Consider the following 15,934-nt stretch of genomic DNA (forward strand, 5'->3'; position numbering starts at 1 on the left):
TCCTGATATAATGTACTAAGAACCTCTACGGTATACCCACCAAAAACGCATCACCTGAATCCCAAATCTACAGATTCTACAAAACAAGTCAATAAGTACAAAGAAAGTTCAGGGAAGTAGTCTAGATTCAAGAAGACAAAGTCATGACAACTAAAAGCTATATGTGATCCTGGATTGGTTCCTGAACCAAGGGGAACAAAACAGGTAAAAAAGAACATTATGGGACAATGGATAGAATAGGGACATTGGATTAGATATTATTTTATAAATGTTAAATTTCCTGATTTTGTAAAAGAATGTTCTTATTCTTAGAAAGTACGTACTTAAGTATTTAGAGGAATGGACTGTGATATCTCCAGCTTGCTCTCAAATAGTTCAGAGGGATATACACACACACACAGTAGGGCAGGGAGGAGAGAGGGATTGTGAAAGTTAAAGCAGATGGGGCAAAATGTAAGCAGTTGGTGAATCTGGGTAAAAGTTATGGCAGTTTCTTGTACTTGTATAGCAATTTTGTGTAACTTTGTAACTTTTTGTAAGTTTGAAATTATACCAAATTTAAAAGTTATCTCTTCAATCTAAAAAAAACCTTAAAAAATTAAAAACCTTTAGGAAAAACTTTACAAACTTAATGCCTATAAATTGCTTTGCAAAGTTTCCGAATCAGCTAGTCTGAACTTTTAACTTGGTTCCATAATAAAAGCCTGCAAAGTGAATGAACTAGGGATTGTATAGAACACACAGATTATAATTGCTTTTTAATGATTTTTTATTTTGAAATAATTGCAGATTCATAGGAAGTTGCAAAAAAAAAAAGTATAGGAATATCATGTGCACCCTTATTACACAGCGTCCCCCAATAGTAACATTGCACCTTACTACAGTTTCAAAGCCAGAAAATTGACATTTGTACAATCCAGCAGTTTATTCAGATTTAGCCAGCTGTGCCTGTACTCTCTTTCTATGAACTTTTATCATACGTGTAGTTACATGTAACCACCACCGTACTCAACATACAGAACTGTTTCATCACCACAAGTACCACTTCCTTGTACTATCACTTCATAGCCACACACCTGCACTCCCCATCTCCAACTTCTGGCAACCACTAATCTGCCCTTCATCTCTATAATGTTGGTATTTCAAGAATGTCCCATAAATGGAATCATACAGTATATATTGTTGAGATTATCATTTTTCACTCAGTATAATTTCCTTGAGATCCATTCAAGTTGTTGTATGTATGAATAGTTTATTTTTATTGTTGAGTAGTATTCCATGGTATAGATTTATCACAGTTTGTTTAACCATTCATGCATTGAAGGATATTTGGGTTTCCAGTTTTTGGCTATTACAGATAATGCTGCTATGAACATTGACGTGCAGGTTTTTGCATGAACGTAAGTTTTCATTTCATAAATACCCAAGAGTGTTTTTTGGTTTTACTTTTTGTTTTTTTTTCTTACTTAGCATTTAGGTTTATGTTTTAAAGTTTATTCTGAGGCAGTTATTTTCATACTTTATTTGCGACAAACCATTGTTCCTTCTACTCTTAAATCCATGCCTAATTCTGTAAACACAGTGATTTGAATTCACGTTAATAAGGACTATATAGAGTCTGTGTGATAACGGAGAAATGGATTCAAAAATTAAGCAACTGCAGTTGCTGTGTTCAGTAACTAAGATATGTATGTAAATGGCCAGTAGATTACATTTTTTTTTTTAAGTGGCATGAATCGAAATCAAAAGCCCCTTGACCTGGCCCATCAGGCTAGGTATGATCTAATTTGTATGTACCTTTTCTCCTTAATCTTGTATCAGTCCATCATTATGTATAGCCACATAATCTTCTTTTCCTTTGTACTAGGCTCTGGCCTTCTGTAGGGACTTTAACATGCTATTCACCCACCCCACCCCCCACCCTGTCCCCATTTCTTCTTCCCCTTTTGCCTATCTAACTCTTATTCATGAGACTTCCTTAATGAGGCATGGTTACTGCCCACCCTCCAGTATAAACTTGTTACAGTCTTTTCTTCTCTCAAAGTGCCCAATTCTTTTCATTTAGGAAAAGAGCAAGGACTCCAGAATGTTAAGATCAGGGACTCTGGAATCAGACCTTGGGCAAGTCACTTACCTTTATATGCCTCAGGTCTTATTATCTTAAATGAAATTAATAGTAGTACCTGTTTGATAGGATAAGGATTAACTGAATTAAAATATGTAAATATGAATGAACTAAATATAAATTAATATGAAATTAAATATGTAAATCCCTGAGAACAATTCCAGGCATATACTAGATGCTAAGTGTCATCCATTATTGTGAAATTTATCACAATATGTAATTATATGTTACATGATGATTATTCATAATATCACTCCTACTGGACTCTCTAAGCTCTATGAGGGTATTAACTGGGTCTGGTTTTTTTGTTTTTTTGTTTTTTGTTTTTTGTTTTTTTTTTTTAACCACATTATACTCAATACCCACCATCTGTCAGATCCTATTCTAGGTGTTAGGTGCTAAGTGCATAACAGTGAATACATAAAGACTTAATGTTTTAAAAATCAAGAAATCAGGTCATCAAGAAAAAGGAAATGAGTCACTTACAAATTTCATTATCTACTGATAGGCATACTTAAGATTATCAGGTACTGGTAAAGAGAAGCTAAACTACTTCCTCAAGTCCAGGCAATTCAGTATTCTGATTGAAATTGAAAGTGTTTATTTCCATTTTAAGTTTAGTTTGCTTTTGTGTTTATGTGTAATAGTGACTTGTGTCAAAACATTATTTGAGAAACCAATCTTTTTATTTTTTTAAAAAACTTAAAAAAAATGTTTAATTAATTTATTTATTTTGGCTGAGTTGCGGCATGTATGCGGACTTCTTAGTTGCAGCATGCATGCAGGATCTAGTTCCCCGACCAGGGATCGAACCCAGGCCCCCTGCATTGGGAGCACAGAGTCTTACCTGCTGGACCACCAGGGAAGTCCCCAAACCTATCTTTTTACATCCCTCTTTTCTGCACACCTTCCTCCTCCCCACCAATTTTACCTAGATTTCTTAAACAACTATAAAAGTCCTCTATAACACACAAAGTCATTTTATTCTGTATTTCCATTAACCTTCTACCTTTGGATATAGTTGATGTTACATTTTCTTTTTAAGTAAACTTTCATAGAAAGTTTACTTTTGTGTAACTCATCATTATATAAATCAGAAACTCCACTTAAAATTTTAAAATCCATTTTTCCTGATGAAACGTTAATCAGACTGATAATGACAGAATTTAAATAACCAAAAATTATTTTCATTTTATATACAGAAAGGATATGGCATTTGATGTTATAAAAATCTGCATTTTATGATTAGTTCATTTTTCAAAAATATACATCCTTAATTTATATACTTATGTCCTATAAAGTGGCATAGTGGGAGGGACCTAGTGGAAATTATTTAAAAGGTTCCTGTAGGTAATGTGGATGAGAAATTGCTTTTTCCATTTATTATTTCTTTTCCTATATATTGAACTATTTAAAATAATTTTGAAATTGAGCTCCTTAATAAGGAGTTGTTTGTTATTGGTTTTAATTGACTTTTTACAAGGTTATCTTCCCTGAAAAGTTACCCCAATATCTTTTCCACATTCATTAGTTATATAATTATGATATTTGGGTCTCTTGAATTCTTTTACTGGTTTTTTAAAAATACCAATTACAGAAATAGAGTCTGAGGGAAACATGGTGTCTCAGTCCATTTAGGCTGTTATAACAGAATACCATAGACTGGGTGGCTTATAAACAACAGAAATTTATTTCTTACAATTCTGGAGGCTGGGCAGTCCAAGGTCAAGTTCCCAGCAGATTCATGTCTTGTGAGAGAACCCATTTCCTGGTTCATAGATGGCCGTGTTCTTGCTGTGTCCTCATATGGCGGAAGGGACAGAGGAGCTCTCTGAAGTCTCTTTCATGATGACATTAATCCCATTTGTGAGAATTTGACCCTCATGACCTAATCACCTCCCATGGGCCCCACTTCCAAATACCATCACACTGGGGATTAGGGTTCAACATACGAATTGGCAGGGGAGGGGGACACAGACATTCACTTCCATGGCACATGGTTTAGCAGTAATAGGTCTGATAAAGAAAAGGCTTTACTTAATCCTGACTTAAATATGAGACAATGATATTTTGTACCCAACAAAAAATTTCCCTTAATTTAAAAAAAAAAGTTGAAACTTAACACAACATTTTAAATCAACTATATTCCAGTAAAAATTTAAAAAAAAAAGAAAAAGCAAGATACATATGAAAAAAAAGCTGTTTATTATGGAAAACTTTGTACGTTCAAGGTAAACAGAAGAGTATAATGAATGCCCAGTGTCCATCACTCAGCTTCCATAGTAATCAACATGCTGTCATTTTAATTTCATCTATACCTTCACCCATTCTCTAACCATTGCTAAATTATTATCATTATTACTTTTGCAGTATTTTGGAATTTGGTAATATTTAGATATATTGAAAAATAGAAATCTTGGATATACTCATGTAACCAATATCTCTCCATGATATAGAACATTTTGATCACACCAGAAAGTTTCTATATGCCTCTTTGTAATCAAATCCCACCACCATCATCATAAAAGCATATATTTATAAGTTGGACTTCATCAAAATTCCAAAAGATATTGAGAATGAAAAGGCAAAGCAAAAGATGATAAAATATTTTCAAATAGTATCTAATAAAACTTTCATCTAAAGCATATAAATCATGTTCTCAGAAGTCAGCAATAAGATTGCCAACCTCTACTCTAGACCTATACTTACTGGACATCAAAGCAGAGATGTTGAGTAGGTAGTTGGATATATGAGTGTAGTGTACGGGGGAGATGTCAAAGTAGGAGACATAAATTTTAGAGTCATCAGCATATAGGTGCTATTTTAAAATCATGAGATCAGAGACTTCCCTCGTGGTGCAGTGGTTAAGAATCCGCCTGCCAATGCAGGGGACACGGGTTTGATCCCTGGTCCGGGAAGATCCCACATGCCGTGGAGGAACCAAGCCTGTGCGCCACAACTACTGAGCCCACCTGCCACAACTACTGAAGGCTGCGCGCCTAGAGCCCATGCTTTGCAACAAGAGAAGCCGCTGCAATGAGGAGCCTGCACGCTGCAACTAGAGAAAGCCATGCACAGCAACAGAGACCCAATGCAGCCATAAATAAATAAATAAATAAATAAAATTTTTAAAAATGAATGATAAAAATCATGAGATCAGATGAGATCAACAGCAGAGGTAGGACAGGAAGATGAGAAGGAACCAAAATAGGATTCAGGAGTGGCCTGTGTCCTATGAGGAAAAACCAGAAGAATATGTTGTTCTGGAAAACAGAAGATTGATCAACTCTGTTGAATGCTAAGTGAAATCAGATGAGATATGAGGTTTGTCCATCACACTTAGCAATGTAGATGCATGCCATTACTAACCATGGCAAGACTTCTGGTGGAATGATAAGAATAAAAACACATACAGTGTGGTTTCAAGAGAAAGAAGAATTGGAGATGAATATGGACAACTGAAGGAATTTTGCTGTGAAAGGAAACAGAAAATTAAGCAGTTGTTTGATGGAGGCTATAGGAGTCAAGGGGTTTTTTTTTTTTTTTGTGGGAGTAGTAGGAGTTATCAACATATAGATGTTCATATGCTGATTGGAGTGATCCAATAAGAGGGAAAATTGATACAGGAGAGAGAAGAGAGTTGCTGGAAGTGACATCTTTGGGTTAGGGCAGAAGAGGGATCATTAATGCATGTTATGCATGAGTGATCATGATTTTTTTGCATATCTTCTGTGTGTACCCTTTCTCAATTGTTCTTTTAGGTACTTTAATGATCTTAAACTGTTGAATTGGAAGAATTTCCTAAAGTACTTGAAACATATCCATTTATTCTCCTACTGAGTTGTCTTAAAGAATTTATTGTTCCTAGGGAATATGTCACATAATGAGGATCAAAATAACCAGACAGAGGACCTGGATAGGCATTTTCCCAGTGAAGACTTACAGATGACCAACAGGCATGTGAAAAGATGTTTGACATCACTAATCATCAGGGAAATGCAAATCAAAACCACAGTGAGATATCACCTCACATCTGTCAAAATGGCTATGTATCAAAAAGTCAACAAATAAGGGAACTCTTGCACTGTTGGTGGGAATGTGCAGCCACTGTGGAAAACAGTATAGAGGTTCCTCAAAAAATTAAAAATAGAAGTACCATACAATCCAACAATTCCACTTCTGGGTATTTTTCTGAAGAAAACAAAAATACTAATTTGAAAAGATACATGCACCCTATGTTCATCACATTATTTACAGTGTATGGAAGCAACCTAAGTGCCCATCGATAGGTGAATGGATAAAGAAGATGTGGTTATGTATGTGTGTGTGTGTATATACACACACACACACATTTTTTATGGCTGATGTCATTTGCCACAACATGGATGGACCTAGAGGGTATTATGCTGAGTGAAACAAGTCAGATAGATACCATATGATTTCATTTATATGTGGAATCTAAAAAACAAAACATATGGACAAACATAAGAAAACAAAAACAGAGATACAGATACAGAGAGCAAACAGGTAGTTGCCAGAGGGGAGAGAGGTGAGGAGATGAGTGAAATAGATGAGGAAGATTAAGAGGTACAAACTTCCAGTTACCAAATAGATGAGTCACAGTGATGAAATGTACAGTGTGGGGAATATAGTTAATAATAATGTAATATCTTTGTATGGTGACAGATGGTAACTAGACTTCCTGTGGTGGTCATTTGAAATGTATAGAAATATCAAATCATTATGTTGTGCACCAGGAACTAATAACATAGTGTTATGGGTCAATTATACTTCAAAAACAAACAAACTCGTAGAGGAAGAGATCAGATTTGTGGTTATCAGAGGCTGGGGTTGGGAGGTAGGAAACTGAATGAAGGTGGTCAAAAGGTACAAACTTCCAGTTGCAAGATAAATAAGTACTAAAGATGTAACGTGCAACACGATAAACATGATTAACACTGCTGTATGTTATATATGAAAGTTGTTAAGTGAGTAGATCCTAAGAGTTTTCATCACAGGGAAAATTTTTTTCTTCTTCTTCTTTGTATCTGTATGAGATGATAGATGTTCACTAAACTTATTGCGGTAATAAAAAAAAAAAAATTTCCAAGTAGCCAGAGTTTTTTTGAAAAGATTCTTAGGGCAGCCAAATTCCAAAAAGCTAACAGGACCAAGATGGCTAATAAGACTATTACATACTTTTATCATTTAATATTAATGTAGAAGTCTTCATGTATTCAGGCTTTTCTTATATTTTATATGCATCCAAAAAATTTGCTTGTGTGTGTTTAAACAAAAAGAATTACAGACTTCAGGATCTCTTGCTTTCTAGTGGTGTTGAATGATCAATTCAGAAAAATCTGGCCAATATATTTGATGCACTAGAAAAAAAAAAAGTGAATTAAAAATTTTTACAGTAGTTGAAAGTGTGCCCTCTTGTGGACTGTTCAGTAATTTTACATAAAAGCATTTTCTCTCATATTTTAGATTACATTAATTGTGTATCGTCAAGTGTGTAATGGTCAAAAGTTGTAGGTTAGACCTACATCCAAATATTATAGTTCTTTAAGACCTCAGCCTCATTTAGAAAGAAATAAAATGACCATTGTTTGATTTTTGCGTTTCTAACACCATTGTATAGGAAATCATCTTGTGATATAAGAATCAGTTTTAAACTATATTGAGATAGGCTCTTTCTTTTGCAGTGGAAAAGAATGTGAGAAATAAAATTTTTGGTGTGGAGGTGTACTAGTAACCCAAATAACTCATAGCAGCACTTGGAAATTTCCTCCATGGCCTCTATGTTTAAACAAAAAAATTCCAGGGCTCAGGACTGTTTTTCTCCTGATGAAGCTTGCAGTTTTGTGTATTTTGTTATCATTAGACATCATGTAACTACTCTGCACCTCTGTAAGTCAGTTTAACTGTCATAATCAAGGGGGACCTTTTAAAGTAATATGAACTTTTGTTAAAGTCAGTTCAAATAAAAATGCATGTGAAATAAATTGATAAGAACAAGGAACAAGACTGGTTAGAGAAATATATAAAGTTATACTAATTGTTTTACTTCTCAATGAACATACACATATTCTATAAAGTGCTTTTGAGACACTCTAAATCTCAACCAGATTTACTTCTTAGTGACTTCTCTTTCTCTTCATAATAGTACTCAATAATGTAACTATATCCTCCTATTACATATTAAATATATTAAGATATAACAACATTACTGAATACACGTTATTGGTATCCAGCATGGTGGCTGCAGAGAGCTCAGGATTCCAAAAGCAAAGCATGTGTTTAGAGAGGGCTTTAGAGCTTTGTTTTATTTTGCAGTTTTCTTATTTAATGGAAATAATTTAGAACTATAGAAAGGGAGAAATGTTTTAAAGAAGTGAAAATTTTTACAGACAGCTGATTGGGAACTGTTTTTGAGCTAGGATTTGAAGAAGGTCTTTTGGAAGTGTCTTTAAACAGAATGTGAAAAATTCATTCATAAATAGTAGGCAGCAAAAAGGAATCTGGAGGTAGCTTGACAAAGTGAAAGCATTCTGCTGGAGAGGTGCCACTCTAGGGAGTCACTGTTACCTATTTAAAATAGTAAATAGTACAACATGTATTTATTTACTTATCTAGCTACGTAGGATTTACATGCCACCTATTTCCCAAAAGAATTTGAGACAGCTTATTCTATTAAATGTAATATAAATTGAGATAATAAAAATGTACTAGTTTTAAGCCCTCCCTCCCTCCTTCCTCACCAAAGAAAAAAGAAGGAAAAAAAGAAATTAACATTACTAAGGAAGAAAAGTGCTAATTAGCTAAATAGTCCACACATATAAAATGTTGGTTTATTCAAAATAATGTTATAATCATGTAAGACAACGTAGTATAAAGAATACTGAACTAGAAATCCAAACATTTGTAGTCTTGACTAGACCTTCAACAAACATTTAGCTTCTCTGAGAAACATTTCCTTTACCTTTTATTGGTTTGTCTTTTCTGTGTTAGCAATGTAGGTATTTCCCAGTTTTATGTCCTTCAGATATGCTTGAGAATGTAAGGTTTGGTTAGAAACACCTGAGTTCACATATCAGCTCTGCTGTATGCTGTGTAGCCACAGGCAAAACATTTAGGCTCTTAGCCTTATTTTTGCATCTCTGAAATAGAGATCATCTTCACAATCCTCTGACTTTGATAATTAAGGAAATGTATGTGTTAATGTCTGGCATGTAAGAAGTGCTAAAAAAATTTCCGCTGCAAAAGTTACCTGGTCTCTTGCCTGTCTCATCTGTTTTTATAATTTAACTGTTATCAGTCCTCTATGGATCACTTCCATATTTATAACTGTAGTTCTGACCTCTTTTGTGGATTCCAGAATTTCCAACTTCCTACTTTAGACATCTCCAACAACTGGATATTACTTTGGCATTTTAATCTGAATGAATCCAAAATCAGACCATCATTATATTTCAATATTGAAGTATTCGTCCAACAACTTTCTGCCTCTATTTTCACTCTCTACCACCCCATTTTCCTTATCACTCTTATTTTAGTCTTACTAAGTTCATTTATATCAAATATATAAAAAAAAGTCAACATTTCATAACAAATACCTTTGCAGGGTCTAATTCATCTTTCTGGCCTTATGCTCTGGCCAAAGTGCTTATGAATGCACGCTGCATATTCTATTAGTCTTTAACACCTAGCATAGGGTCTTTATACGGTAGATTCTTAACATAGGTTTCATAGATAATTATACAGATATACCAGAGAAATCTGTGTACATATAGCAGCACCTATTAGAAGGCTCATTTAATGTTTTTCATTTTAATACATATTTTATATCATTGTTTTTCTGATTTATAAAATAATTGTCTAATAATTTTTTTAAAATCCAAGCAACACAGATATAAATATTACAAAAATGGGAATTCCCCAAAATACCAGAATACATCCCATCCCCTAACCATTGTTAATGGTTTAAAAATATATTCTTAAAGAACCTTTTTTCATGCCTATCATTTGTATAAAAATGTATTTTAAGCAAAAATGGGCTTGAACTGTACACATTGATATTATTTTCAGTTCCCAGTATCTATATGAGAAGCTAACAGTCTGTCTTTTGGCTACCATTTTATAACTCAAGGAGTAGCTAGCTGTGTGGGTTTGGATGAACTATTGATCTAACCTAGTATGACATTTTGAGACTATTTTAACTATCCGGTAAAAGGAAAATGCTTTAGTTAGGTCCAAAAAAAGGTGACGCATATTTTCTGGAGAACAATACAAAATACAATTTAATGGAATTTCAATTATTAATTTAAGGCAGACTGAATGGCTATTATGGGAAAAGTTACCAAATTGATATCTTATATTTAGCATACATTTATCTCATCGATGATATGCTCAGAAATGGAGGAAATAAGGGGTTTGTGCTTGACAATACTTAATAAAATGTTATTATATTATGCCAATTTTGAGAAGTTATTAACTCAGCATAAAAAGTATGAGGGTGTTAACTTATTCTTTATAATCTTTTATCAAAGACAGATTTTCTTCAACGTGAGTTTTGCTTACTGCTCTATAGTCCGATCAAGAAGAAAGTAAGAGTACTTGAAGTACCATAAGATGTGAACCAAGTACAAAATAGACGTGGTTATAAATTATCAAGTAAGGAGTCTGATTCCATAAAGCCATAGTCGCCTTACTTTATATTTACATGGTATAGTTTACTGAATAACATTCATTTAAATTTGATATTTCAGTCGAGCTATAAAATAATATTAGATTAGAAAAAGAATGAGACATATCTGCATTTATGAAAGATTTCTGAGATAATGTGACAAATCAAGAAGTTTCCTCATTAAATAAAACTGGAATATTAGTACCTCAGGTTTATATAAGAATTGAATGAGAGTACATTTTATGTGTTTATTACCAGTTTTTATTATATAGTAGGTCCTCAATAAATGTTAGTTATCACTTCTACCAGTTTTTCACTACTAAAAAGGTGCAATTGTTGAGACAGATTATACACATTTTTGGGCTGTGGGGTACAAAGTGGCTGTACAGGAAAGTTTTATCTACCGTCAGATTATGAGATTGCCTTTTATTCCAAATCCATTTCAATTTGAATATTATTATTATAACTTTTACCAATACTGTTTTATTTTCATTTCTATCATTTACATTAGGAAATCATAAATTTTGAAGTGAAATTAAATGAGTGAAAGACTAAGGTCTTTAAAAATCTTGGCAAGTGCTTAGAAGTTCCCTTCAGACTCATTATAATGGGCTGAAATGGAAATTTACCAAAATATCTTCCACTAATTAACGATTAGTAATTGTAGGTGAGCGTGCCTAGGACTATTACACATATTTGTAATACTATGGTGAAATATATACTGGATAATAATTTTTAGTAGGTCTTTCAGAAGAAGGGAGTACTTGTATTGAAAGACCCCTTTTCCCTTATGCACCTATGTTTCTCCTCTGCTCCTCCAGAAGTGTTTTTCCAGTTAGCAGTAACATTGTTAACTTTCTGGATCACTTACTATGTGCCAGGTAGTATGTCAAGTGATTTACATGCATTATTTTATTTCATTCTCATTACCACTTATGCAGTGGGCTACTTTCTTTACTCTTCCATTTCTTTAAATCAGCAACTTTCAAACTGCTTTGATTTGGTGACCCATCATTAGAAAGACATGTTACCTAGACTCTCAAAGCAGTGTGCAGTGTAGCCTTACAGTTCTATTCTCTCCATCCCTCTCAGTATTGATCTCAACCCACTAAATTTATTTTACAATCTACTAATCAGTCACCGTTCACAGATTTTAAATAAAGCACTGCCTTAAGCGACAGTTCTAAAGCACACATTATAACCTTTCCCATTTGGTTACCATTTCATTCTGGACACATTCTTCCCCAGAGATAATGACTTTCAGCTTCAGTTTTGGTAGTTTCATGAAAGACAGTGTACTTTCACAGAGGCAGGTGAACCAAACAGTGCCCAATCCAGAGCCAGAAATGCCATGTCTAGTTAGGAGTGTGTATATTCACTTTTAGAGTTCTAGGAATGTTGTTTCTTGATGGTCTTTGGTCACCTTCTAGCATAAGACAGCAACATTTCTATAGATTACTCATATTCATTAAAATCTATGACCTTAGCTAAAATTATAAGTCTGTTTCTACCAAAGTCTTCTGTTCTTCAAAATCTTCGATCACATGAAATTGTCACAGTTCAGCAGTATGGTGTAAATATTTGTCAGTAGCCAAATACTTAATTCATAGTTAAAGCACCAAGTTTTGAGTTGACATCAGAGTGTTTAGATGCCTTTATTATATCAACTGAGAAAAATATTATGGTTAGATTTATTAATCTTCCAATTCACACGTGGTAACTAAATATGTAAATCTTTTTAGGCTAAAAAAAACTCCAGCCTAGGGTTGGGTCTACTTTACGTGTTACTCATCTGAAATTTAGGAAAATAGAATAAAGTCAAATAGCCCACAAGAGAATCCCCTAGCATATTGTTCTTTATGGGTTTCTATCCTCTGAATTAAATACTTAAACACGGTCACTTGTTACTTAATCTGCTTGAATGAATATGGCAATTTACATGTACAGTAGTGAGTCATATATGAATAACAAGAGGTTTTGTGCTGTTCTATCCATAATTTGCATTCAATGATTTTTTTCCCCATCAATTACTAATCATAAAATGGAACTTTCTTATTAACCTAAACTTAGAAAAACGGTATTGTTTTGATGACTCTGTCAGCTTTTAAATTCTAACTGAGTTTTTAAAGTGCTTGATGCAACTGTTAAATATGCAGTGCTTCTTTAAACTTCTTTAGTAATTATTAAATAATCAAATTAATTACTTCAAAGTATAAAGTCCATCGTGGAGCAAAAGGAAAAATAGAGGATAGCCAGTAGTAATTATATCTTTCCTATACTATTTCTTGTGCCTTTTCCCTATAGTGGGCTTCTACTAGCAAGTTTTGTGTCAGTCATTCATCAGAGGAAAACAGTGTTTTTTCCTTAGCCAGCTATAGAAAAGAATGTACATATAAAAGTCATTAAAGGAATAAAAAGAAAAAGAAATGATTACTGTTGATAAAAACACAGGATAGTTGTTATCTTTAGAAGGAGCTAGATTGCTAGAGTGGTTCCATGGATGCTTACTTTTTAACTGTTAAACCATACATGTATGTTTTAGGAACTTTTGTCAGTATATCATATTTATAATAAAAGTGAAGAAAAAGAAGGTTCTTAATTTTAACTACTTATATACTTCTACTTTTTTTAAATATATTTTTATTTTTTAATTTTTATTTATTTATTTATTTTTGTCTGTGTTGGGTCTTCATTTCTGTGCGAGGGCTTTCTCTAGTTGCGGCAAGCGGGGGCCACTCTTCATCGCGGTGTGCGAGCCTCTCACTATCGCGGCCTCTCTTGTTGCGGAGCACAGGCTCCAGACGCACAGGCTCAGTAATTGTGGCTCACGGGCTTAGTTGCTCCGCGGCATGTGGGATCTTCCCAGACCAGGGCTCGAACCCGTGTCCCCTGCATTGGCAGGCAGATTCCCAGCCACTGCGCCACCAGGAAAGCCCTATACTTCTACTTTTTTAATGAAAAAACTTAAATTGTAAAGTTGCATTAAGATGTAGGAGTAAGGGGAGTTATTATTATTATATCATTACACTGTTTTGAAGTTTTTAATTCAAAAAACTTAGAGGTTCTCTTAAAAGTTAATGACTAGCAGGTATAACCTCAAAGAGAAAACATTTAAACTGTTTAAACTAAAAATTACAATTCAGTTTTCTATTTTAGCACTATGTCTTAGATAATTGATGTAGAGCAGACTTCTTTTGTTTGCCGTTTATTTTATGAAGCTATTTAATAAGACAAATCTTTTAATAATGTGCACATTATTTACTAGAAAGGCAAGTTGAAGCTAAATTTTTATGTATTTATGATGTGGCAAAGAAAATAGTGCTTGTCAAAATTGAGTATCCCTGTCCGGTAATATAGCCTACTAGTTACACAGACTCTTGAGCCAGATTGCTTGGGTTCTAATCTTTGCTCCACAAATTACTTGAAACTTAATGTAAATTAATTTCCTCATCAGTAAAATGCAGAAAATAATAGTACCTACTTTAGTTGGTTGTTGTGAGGACTAAATGAGTTATTGTATACAAAGCACTTTGCAGTGTGTAACATACAGTAAGTAGTATATGCATGATGGCTATTATTGTTATATAGCTTGAGCAAACAAGAAAAGCAGAAAATTTTATTTTTTAAGCACTTTCCTAGTAGTAATATATTTGACATATTGTTACAAATAATTGTCTGTTTTTTGTTGCAGTGTTTGGGAAATGGGAAGTAATGACAGCTGGCACCTGAACTAAGTACTTTCATAGGCAACACCATTCCAGAACTTCAGGATGAATGGGGATATGCCCCATGTCCCCATCACTACTCTTGCGGGGATTGCTAGTCTCACAGACCGTAAGTTTGGTTATTTTATCTAATTTATGTTCTACTCTGACATTGATTTTTAAAGAGACTATAACATTAATTATTTGCAGCGTCATAAATAACAAAATGTGTAAAGATTTTAGATTTTGAATGACACACAACATTATTTTCTTTGGTTTATTGGCATAAATGTGAAAGTAACAGAATTAGTGTAGTCAACTAATAATAGATAAGACCTTAATTTCTGTTTCATGCTAAGGACCCATTAAGAAATGGTAGTGTGTGTTTGTTTAAAGGGCTTATATGATAAAGGGATAAATGCAAAAGTAAGGATCAAAGAAGTTGGAACAAAGCATTAAGACAAATCAAAACCAAAGAAGCATGGGTTTGCATATAGGAACTATTACAGACTTTTAAAAAAGCGTTTATGGAAATGGTAACTGAAACTGCCCTTCAAAGAAGAAAATTTGATAGCCCAACATAATCTGATTTCTTAGTGACGTTTATTTTGGATGTCATGTTTAGTAATCTTTTGGAGTTTGTCATAGATGTCAAGAGCCTATTTTACCGTGAACACTTAAGTTTAAGAACATCTTCATTCTCTTGAGATTTAATTAGTGTAGCATAATATTTTAGGGACTCATTCTTTTGGTAGGCAACTCTAATACTTAGTCCCTGGGTAATGGTGCAAAAAGCTCCTCACAATGTTAGTCCTTATCCTACCTGAATAAAGGGAAAAAGAGATATGAGAGGGGAGGGTAGACCATGAGGAGATGACATACTTTTCTTTGTATAGCAAGCATTATGCAAGATATGGGGCTTCATAAAAGGAACCATAAGAAAATAACTTCAAGAAATGTTTTCATCTGTTTTCCCCCAAATACTATTTTTTTCTGTTATTAATGTCCAGCTGGTTTAAGTGGGGGTAAAATAGATAACAGCCTACAGCTTTGCAGCAGGGCTAGTTTATAAAATCTGACATAACAAGAAAGTAGCCATAGCCAGTAGGGTTAGAATAACGCAGGTAAGAAAGCTTTTGAAACAGTCTTTAGTTTTGGTTATCACTTTGTTATAAGTAAGCCATAAATTCATATAATATGTAGGAGTACAGAATCAAATATACTACCAGGAATTTCTTTGGGGGGGGGGGTGGTCTGCCCATTATCTCAGCTGTACCTCATTTTAAAAATTTGCCCAATAAGCCCTACTTATTAAGTAATAATTTGTTTCCAGTGTTTTTATTAATAAAAACCCTGTTATTACCCATTGTGGCTGAGTGGCATGATAGTTATACTATATAGGTGATTAGAAATTAAACC

The 15,934-nt window shown here is 33.7% G+C and overlaps 1 protein-coding gene across 6 annotated transcripts in view; it reads left to right on the plus strand.

Annotated features, from left to right (window-relative positions):
- Positions 1-15,934, plus strand: part of NIPBL (NIPBL cohesin loading factor) — a 201,090-nt gene that overhangs the window by 70,410 nt on the left and 114,746 nt on the right. For all 6 annotated transcript variants that reach the window (XM_082382141.1, XM_082382144.1, XM_082382143.1 and 3 more), the window contains one exon: positions 14,503-14,645. In XM_082382141.1, coding sequence (XP_082238267.1) covers positions 14,582-14,645 — 64 coding nt within the window. In that variant the 5' untranslated portion in view covers positions 14,503-14,581. The remainder of the gene's footprint in view (positions 1-14,502; positions 14,646-15,934) is intronic.

The sequence above is a fragment of the Balaenoptera borealis genome (assembly GCF_965194805.1).
Source record: "Balaenoptera borealis genome assembly, chromosome: 2".
NCBI classification, from domain to species: domain Eukaryota; kingdom Metazoa; phylum Chordata; class Mammalia; order Artiodactyla; family Balaenopteridae; genus Balaenoptera; species Balaenoptera borealis.